General features: G+C 41.7%; 1 protein-coding gene across 1 annotated transcript; it reads right to left on the bottom strand.

Moving 5' to 3' along the window:
* Window positions 1-2168: 2168 nt before the first annotated feature.
* On the bottom strand, window positions 2169-8645 carry LOC124663506 (uncharacterized protein YNL011C). The gene is made up of 14 exons (XM_047201201.1): window positions 8526-8645; window positions 8165-8414; window positions 7401-7517; window positions 7155-7287; window positions 6961-7057; window positions 6810-6853; window positions 6425-6581; window positions 6110-6181; window positions 5430-5513; window positions 4729-4830; window positions 4245-4292; window positions 3744-3869; window positions 3393-3485; window positions 2169-2780 (listed from the first exon to the last, which is right to left on the bottom strand). Exons 1-14 carry the CDS (start codon window positions 8643-8645, stop codon window positions 2628-2630), a joined length of 1596 nt encoding a protein of 531 aa, XP_047057157.1. The 3' UTR covers window positions 2169-2627.
* Between the last annotated feature and the right edge of the window lie 899 nt (window positions 8646-9544).

The raw sequence follows: 9544 nt of genomic DNA, 5'->3' as shown, positions 1-9544 counted from the left end.
TAGTTAGTTGGCTAAGCACTCCCCTCCTTGTAATGGTTTACGAGCGAGCTATCCGTAGCAAGCACGGGCCTGCGCTCCAATTTATATGCGCCCGAATGGCGAGCAATTAAGCTAGATGGAGCATGCGTCTGAGCGGATACTTTTCGCTGGTGGATCAGCTCGATCGATCGATCACGGTCGCGGCGCGCATGCAGCATCACTATTGCAGATGGAGTGCGTTCATGCGCCGCAATCGAACGTATTGATTGCGAGTTCATCGATGTTCATATCCGGCGTCTACTCGGCACTACTACTCCCTCCTCCGTTTCATATTAAGTGACAGCTGATTTGAAGGTATCCAAAGATTAAAATTGCGGTCTACGGGTCTTAGCTGCAACTATTTCCGGACGATAAGAAAGCTATAGCGAAGCTAAACCATTTAGCGTTTTCTACAAAACAAGAAAACTCCTAGAAAAATTAGGCCGGCATCAAATATTCATATCATCAATAAATATGACAAGAAATTCAATGGTACAAACTAGTAGTACTAAACAATAATGATGATTGTAGTAATAAAAGTAAAGCATAAATACATATTACATATCTATGTCTAACTTAAAAATTCAAATATAGAAATATTTGTGCTTAGTGGGAGAAATAGCTCTATTATTTAAGCCTATTTAGTGTTTTAGTGCAATTTAGCAAGCTATTGGCGGGAGATTCTATTTATCGTTAAAAGGGCATATCATTAACGGAAGTGTTGTGAATCCGCTATAGCGATGCTTTAGAGAATAAATATCGTACTATTTAAAACTTTGATCTGGACACATTTTATATATAGATACATCTGAATTTACGACAACAACAAAAAAGGATGGAGTATTACCTTTCGGAAAAGTTGCCAATAAGCACCATGACACTTACATACATCCACATTATTCTATGTTTTTTCTTTTTAATACCTCTCAAACTATAACATGTGGCTTAATATTTCCCCCGCATTTTAGTTGTAATGTTCCAGTGACCTGTGAAGTTTTGGATCACATGTTATGTTAGTTAATTTGAAAAGTTGTATGCTATGAGAGATAATAAATAAGAGGAACTGTTTGATAGAAATAAAAGGCTGGCGAACTCCTATGCAGGGCCTACTCCTATGAACAGGCTAGATAGGGATGTACACAGGAGTGTGCTCAGAAATTCCTCAATTTCCGAGACATTTTTTGCTGTTTCACGGCTGGGCTGGTGCAGCAGAGTGCTCTGTCTGTCCGCCACTATGACGAACGGATATACCGTGCGCGCAGGCGGATCCATGTCGAAGTGGAGGAGTTGCTGTCTGATCGGAACGGGGATCGGCGTGCTCGCACTTCCGCTTGCTTTTGCTTGTCCATTTTTTGATCGGGTCAAAGGTTGCACGGCCGCGTGCCGAAATGGGGAATTAATCGCGGGGATTGCGTATTCGGCGCACTCGCGGAATTTCTCGGCTTAGAGAACAGTACGTATCTAAAATTCTGCAACGGAAAATTTATGAGTATACGGCTCCGGTCGAAGTCGTGGTCTTAACTTAACCAGCGTGCTTTTCTTGGACGTCACACACACACACACACACTAGATTGGAGTAGTGGGCCGTGCACACTCACCTCGCCACTAGTAACAGAGAGGGATGTGACCAGTGGTTTATATGGATCTGCCATGCCACTATTTGACGCCGAGATATCTCTCTCCAATGAGATCATTAGCTTTGCATGTCAAGGTTAATGGACACGGAGCCTTGTCACGATGAACTGGTGATAAAACGCCATATCAGTTACATACCGTCCAGGGAAAAATAAAGTACTCAGATCACGTTTTCAAGGTATTTCAGTATACCTGATAACAATGCCGAGTGATATAGTATATGGTACTGTTCCACAATGTTAACTACATTGTTTTATGGTACTCCCGCTGTCCAAAAATAAGTGACCCAACTTCTTTTAGATACAGTCTACACACTAAAAACACAGGGAGTAGAATGCTACTGCCTGTGTAAGCATGATTTCTTCAAGGTTCCAGGCTTCCAGCACTAACAAGGATAACTAACTGTTGCAAGTACCTGTGGATATGTTGATATAAGTTCTGGCGTGCAACTGTTAAACTTTCGTTTTTTGTCCATACAAGCTTCTCCAAACATGGAATGATCGGTACAGGCCACGAAAAGCCACAAGGTTCAAAATGCTAGTATTGATCACAAAACATATTCAATGATCACAAACATACAAGTATCTACGTGCTGTACAAAAGATGGAAGTATCTAGATACAATTTACTTGAGATACAACGCAACGGAACTGCCCTAAGTGTCACATTTCTAGATGTTTTAATCAGAACGTCCCAATTGGTTTTCGCACAGAATTGTCACCTATGGAGTACACCTACCAACCGAAGCAGGTACTCATGTCGCACTGAATCATCGCCATTCACCAGAAGCCTAATGAGATAAATGACGGTTTTTTCGAGGAGATTAAAAGGTAATCCACTGCAGTGCAGCTTCTAAGTCTTTCTTTCAACCGTGTCATTTGGTGCAAAAATGCAGCACTAGATGAAATAGGACTGCTGACAGTAAAAAAATTAGGACCGGTATACTGTGTACCTGAAAGTGCATCCTTTAGAAAATCAACATACAGACTTCACGTTTTCAGTTAAACGCTCGGGTTCAGATAGACATATATCTGTGTGCTCCGATATCAGACTAGTCAGAGCTTGGATTAACGACTGTGGATCAAATATGACACCCACTTTTGCGTCGCACACAGACTGCACGGTGTCCTGCAACATACATTAGCAAATTGAAATGGCTGATTTAAGTAAACGAGTGGAGACTATAGAGGCTTGTAAGTTGTAACCAATACCATACAAACCAAGGGTCCAAGACCCCCAGCTAGTGGCGCATCAACATCAGTCATGATTAAGGAAAGGTGTAAGGCATGACTATGAAAGTTTTTTATCATATAATTTGCAATTTTGTGCTTCTAGTAACCTAACAATCATGAAATTGTCCAATAACCAGTTTTTTCTGAATAACGCTGCAATGGGAAAAAGTGTAAAATCTGCATTATTTGCGTAATTTAAGAAAGCAATGATCTTATAACCGAGGATGGCAGATTCTGTTTGACATAATGAGAATGAAAATCTATAAAAATGACATTGGATTGTGTAATGAAACCCTAAGCAATACGAGAAATTTTTAAAAGGTAGCGTAGCAACAGTTCAACACGAGCTTTAAGGAATAATAACTAGTTGGTGCCTTCATGCAAAAGGCGATTAATTTACAGCACATAGGGTAAAAAAGTCGCATACAGAATCATACAAAACATGGTACCATTTTCTGTAAAAGCCATCAATAAGCAGCACTGTACCCAATAGAATAGAACTACATACCACATGAAAAATTCCTTTAGATGCCAAATTTTCAACATCTAAAGGAATTTGGCCTCCTTCAGGAACCAATATTGCATTCACATAGTCTTTGGGCTGCACAAAACAACACAAAAGTTATGCAAGGAAATCTTATCCCAAGTAGCATCAGCAATTAAGATCTTCATTCATAGTGGAATGTTTGCACATTCGGTAACTATCAAATAGCAGTGTGCATGGTTTTTTCAATAAAGGGCGCTTTATTACTTAAAAGGTATAAGCATTACACCCGGCCGCACAAACATCCAACGACCAACGATTCAAAAGGTAAAATTAACCTGTCGAGATGTTCAAAGGCATCTTCACAAAACTTACATGATTCTTTAGACTTTTCTCAGGATCACCATATGTCCGATTTAGAGAATCAGTAATTGCCGTCACAAAGCCAGAAGCATGCAGCCCAATAGATTCTCTATCATGTGATCCATTTAAGAGAAGTACCTAAATTGAAAAACATTTAGTGGGAAGACTAAGATGCACAAACACTATAGATGGCAAGAGATTACAAAGACGTCAAGAAAAGAAGATTCCTATCACCAGTTCATTACTTCTCCATTCACTCAATACAACGTCAAATTAACTACACCATATGAAGTTTGTGAACGAACCAGTAAATGTATCGCTGTAAGGTCGCTATCAAACCCATACAAAATCATTCAGGGGCATTTTTCTTACCAAGTGTCAAGCGTTAATCAGGTCTTGATAACAGCAGGGATAAGAAGACACACAATGAAACAAGACAAAATGGATCAACTGAAAACTGCAGTCAAGCATGGGAAAACAAGATAACTTGACTAAGTAACTTAGTATAGTTACCTTGGGAACGGATCTTGATGCTACAGTCTCACCAATACCCCGCAGTACCTGCATATATATTTCACATCAGAACACAGGTCGATGCCGAAAAACAAAGAACATGAAAAGGCTTAAAGCCAAGCCTAGTCAACTGAATGTGCATGGATATTTCTTGTCACAGTAAGTATTCCAAGTTTTAACAGACAGTACATGGTGAAACACAGGTTAAACAGCAATTAAGAGGCAAAAGTCGTGAAAAGTATGGAATGAAGACATCTGATGGTATGCTGAAAATCATTAAGTAAATATTGTAATCATATGGTAGAGGAGCAGGAATGGGTGACGGACCATGCTTCCAGCCTGCGGTACTTGTTGCCAACTAAAGCATTCTTAGGCTTCTAATTCGAAACTATTTTATTATGATGTATTGACACAAAGCTTTTGTGTTTTATCAAGAAAAAAAAACTACTGTGACTGTAACATAACATAAAGGCATAATGATTACCAGTGATGGACAAACAGATGTAAATAACGATCCCATGGCATATACAATGCAATCCACCTTACTTAGCTGCTCCAAAACTGTACGGTTAGCTTCAGGAAAAACCTAGAAAGCAAGGCAGTGCAACAATTAGAAGTTTTAAACAAATGCTAGACATAAAATATAAGTTTCAGATATCATGGTAGAATACCAATTTTACATGATAATGAGCAATCACAAATCCTTTTGAGCCAATGGTTTTTATTTAATATTGCTACATACATTAAAATATAAAGGATGACATTTTCTTCAAAACATGATAAAAGGATATTTCCAGCTCAATGTTTTGAAATTTGTCCATGGAGTGTCTTTATTTTAGATGACCTTACTGAGTCGACAGAGTACATCTCTTATTGTAAAGGATGTAGAGTAGATATTTTTAATGCAGGACTGCAAAAGCACTACTCAATGGTGTGATACTTGCATTGTTGTACTTCATAGCATAGCATGATTAACTGGATAAGTATAACCAACAAAATATACATCACATTATCTAATCATCATTTGGATCTATAAAAATTGCATTAGCTTAAGTTCGATAATTTATTCTAGAAACTTGTGGTATTTGTAAATAAAGTGAAAGAGTCTATCGCTGTTCACTTGCATTGTTAATAGACTGCAAAGCAGAGGCAAGTCTAACTATTCAGAATAAAATTTGTACTAACCTCGTGCAACAAGTTCTGACCTTCACTTGACATGTAAAAGACACGCTTGATGCTTGAAGGAAGTGCATTGCATGATTTACAGTCCTTTACAAAAGTGAAAACCAAAGGATACAAAAAAGTGAGACAAGGGATAGGCTGTAGTTGAAGCAGAGTGAATTGTGTGGATGCTGTTTCCAGCGGACCTATTGCAGTTGGCATTCTAAGAATACATTGGCATGCAAAATCAGTTCAGAATGTTACTTAACACCATTGTACATTTACAGTATTTAGATAGTGAAAATAAGTGTGTTTCAGTCTTTTTTTTCCTTTATTTGCTCTGACGAACAGGGCACGTAATACACTTAATACTTCCACAGAACTTAAGTTAGGTATGCATAAAACATGAAACCGTTAAGTCCATACAGTAAACCATAAGTCCACTAATGCAATGAAAACTCAAAATAAATACCAAGTTCTACAACAGCTGAGTGTGAAGTTAAAGTAGCCACAAGGAATGTTACGAAGCTATGGTGAACAAAGTAGCCACAAGGATTTTTTATAAGTTGATGTGTGTTTCTTTATTGAGACACAAATAGGTTCTGTAAATACATAAGAAGAGCCTAAAAAAATTGGTGTGTGTTTGGCTACTAACAATGTTGTATTAAAGCCTGAAAATAAATGGCATATACAATTTAGATTACCTTGTTAACAACTTCTCTACGCCCATTGCTTGGATGTGATATTTCATTTTGGCCTCGAATGATAGTTCCATCCTGAAAATGGAAAAATATTAAGAAGGGATGTTGCCTATTTAAAAAATGAAGTAAGACGACACATTGTTTAGAATCACGGAATGCCATGTTCGCAGGAGTAACATTCAAAATGAAGACAAACCGCCAGTTTCCCGAAGCAATAATGATATTAAGTAAACTTACAGGATGCAGATAAATTGTCACCAGCATAAGGGAAAGTAACAACTTGTATTGTGTGTACAAAACTTTGGTAACTGATATTACCCATAGTTCACATCCAAGTGTAAGCCTGTCATTTGTGGATATCACTGGAAGCACAAGACTTTCTGCAGGGATTTGTGACACACGTGAAAACAAGAAAATTGCAGCATCCAAAGACTGGAAGAATATGCGTGCCCCAGCAAAAAAGAAATTCCCAATGCTGCAAGAATTTATGGACAGCCGTCAGTGAATAATTAGACAAGCTGGGAGAAGCAAGCAGTGAAATGATGCTCCCCAATGCACTAGTACAATGCAAGTCGCAAGCAGCATTTGGTTGCGTTATGTTCGTTATTCCATTCAATACATACAGCAGGCAAACAACAGTTTCATGTGGAAACACAATGGCAAGAATGTGATGTACTGCAAAATTTCACCTTAGAAGAATCACCTGCCATTGGTGAAGCAAAATGTTTCAACTGGTCGCCGAAGGATCTGTGGAGAAGAAATTATGTCACAGATACAACAGAAAGACATAGCTCAATCACCGGCCTTTAAAAATTATGTGCCTTCAAAAAAAACTATATTACAGAGGAGAATACCTCATTATGGAAGTAGACCAAAAATGCACGGATTGTCTCCCTGTAGGGACGAGAGACACCATCCCATAAAGAGTGTTCTCCTTCTACAATTTGGTACCTATCAAATCAACAACTTAGCATCACGTGTTCACACGGAGCAGAAGTAGTAAGAAGAAATGTTATATTTGCACTAGGAGTGAGGGCCAAATAGGTACCACTCCAGCTTTGCTTCTGAAGGATCAAGAGGCAAACGGTGGCCAAGCAATCTCCGAACAGAGAGGGCTTCTGAAGTGCTCTCATCGGACAGTCTCAAGCATCTTGACCTTATGTCTCCCACAGCAGGTCCACCTAAGAAACGAGGGATGACATTCAGAAAAAAAAAATGGATCATAACTGTTATTCTCAATGTATTATTTCGGGTTAGAGAGAAATGAATGATGACGCAGGAGATAAGAACCTACCAAGCACACGAACAATCTCCGCTGTGCTCCCGCCATCATCAGAAACTGGCAGAACATGTGCAACCCGAGTAGTCACTTTCTTCAACTCTTCCACAACGCCATTAAACGCTGTTCCACCTGGATAAGACTCGAAAGATTAGATGATACTAACGTGCCTCCTTTTCGGAAGAAAAGAAAATGTGATCCTTATGCCGTAAAGGTGGGAACCAACCAGAAAATAACTGAAACAAACAGTTGAGAACCTACAGAAACTAGAATAATTGGCATGTGTCGTTATAGGACGCCTGCAATACGGCAATAGAACTAACTACTTGAGCATGCTTTCTCAGATGGTTAAAACTTAGGGTTAACAGAAAACCACTTTTATGTGTGAAGTAAATGTTAGTTCTACAACTACACACAAACTAAAACGGGATCATCAGTGACCACGGAGATACTATGCTTTGGAGACAATCTGCTAGTGTTCCCGAGACAAACACCATTGAAGGATCCACGTCCCGGATATACTAGCGTGTGAGACCGAACTACTAACAGACATGACAATCTCCCCCTAAAGCTCCAACAGAAGTGCGACGGCACAATCGCAAGCATATCATCCTCTCGCAGATTTGCACCTGTTCGGACGCACACCGATGGCACAGCAGCCTGGAAATGGAGATTCCCATCGAATCCCCACCAATTCACGCGCGCTCAAAACTACCCGAATCCGCGCACCCAGACCTACTACGCAGTCGCGGCATCGCGCGTGGGAAGCGGAGAGTCACCTGAGAAGACGAGCAGCGACGGGGGAGCGGAGTCGCCGGTGGCAGGAGACGCGGCGGCGTCGGCCATGGCGCGCGGGAGCCGGGAGGAGGAGGCGGCGGATCTCCGTGGCGCGCGGAGGGGGCAGGTTCTGGAGGAGGAGGTGGCGGGGCCCGCGGTGGTCGCCGTTATATATGGTGTGGTGGCGATGAGCGCCATCGGGTGGTGGTGCTGGTGTGGTGGTGCGTGGGCGACTGACCTGGACGGAGGAAGCTGCAGTGCAGCCGAAGCGCATCAAACTCAAAGAGCGGGCAGGCGGCCACCACCGCTCCCAACCAAATCCGCGCGCTCTCTCGCAGCTCACTCACCTCATGTCCTCATCACCTCCCTGTGCTCGCGCTCGCACCATTGGCACTGCGACGCCCTTTCTTTCCGGGGATTGCCGCACCGCCCGAGGCGGTGACGTGGCAGCTGCGTACTGGCCGCGGGCTGCTTGTTGTCCATGGCTTCTGCCTTCTGGGCTCCGTACACTGTCGGCTGGACTTTGGATGGGCCAAAGTTACACCAATCCATCCCCTCCTCAGCATTTTTCGTGTCCAACTCGTGTCAGAAGAGGTGTGTTGCCGTCTCTTGAGTTTGCTTGCATAACAGGCAAAGTCCGCGGTTATTCTATCATCTTCTCTCAAGTTGATCTTACGTCCAAAATCTATTTCAGATTGCCAACCGTCCGAAGAATTTAATCTTAGGTGGCGCCCAAGTCATCCACACCGTCATGTTCATGGTCGTTGTGGTGTCCCCAAAGAATCGAGCATTATAAGCCGAAGTTGTGGAGTACTCTCCACTAGCCATGAGGTTCAAAGAGATTGTGTCCTCGGTTTCTTCATGAAGGGGGATGTCGTTGAGGAGAACCCAAAGCCAGATCATGTATGTGAGCAATAGTCAACGCTACATCCATCTACATCTTTCAAATCTAAGCATTATTGCGCAAATCTAAGCATTATCTTTGGGTTTCTTTCCATTGAGCCAAGGTGAGTTCCAAAAGGGCGTGATTTTTTTTCGTTTCCAATGGTGATTGTAGTTGCGGCATAGAAAAGATCCATGTCAACCGAGGTGCAAGGGGTGACCACACCCACCCAAAGTTTCTTTGGGTCACGCCACTCAAACAAAATCCATCTCAACCGAAGTGCTCTTGCAACCCCAAACCACCAAGCCTAGTGGGCCCACAAACCGTCTCCTAATTTAACTTGCACTTGACCCCGGTAACCTCCTTTGTATCGGCCCACAAAGACAAGTGCTCAATTTTGATCATGCTATGGAGGCACCGCGACAGAATGTTGAGAGGAGTTAGGTGTAAGATCACTTGAGAAGTTAGGACGGACTTGACAAAGCCCCGTGACCGGATG

Source organism: Lolium rigidum, chromosome 6, assembly GCF_022539505.1.
Source record: "Lolium rigidum isolate FL_2022 chromosome 6, APGP_CSIRO_Lrig_0.1, whole genome shotgun sequence".
Taxonomy (NCBI): domain Eukaryota; kingdom Viridiplantae; phylum Streptophyta; class Magnoliopsida; order Poales; family Poaceae; genus Lolium; species Lolium rigidum.
The sequence above is the reverse complement of the archived record's forward strand: the minus strand, read 5'-3'. Positions and strand labels throughout refer to the sequence as shown.

Excerpts from the sequence above, each read along its gene's own strand:
- LOC124663506 (XM_047201201.1), bottom strand. The coding sequence starts at position 8,645 with ATGGACAACAAGCAGCCCGCGGCCAGTACGCAGCTGCCACGTCACCGC. Across the intron at positions 8,415-8,525 it reads GCGAGCGCGAGCACAGGGAG|CTTCCTCCGTCCAGGTCAGT; the intron begins GTGATGAGGACA and ends GCTGCACTGCAG. Across the intron at positions 4,293-4,728 it reads CATCTGTTTGTCCATCACTG|GTACTGCGGGGTATTGGTGA; the intron begins GTAATCATTATG and ends ATATATATGCAG.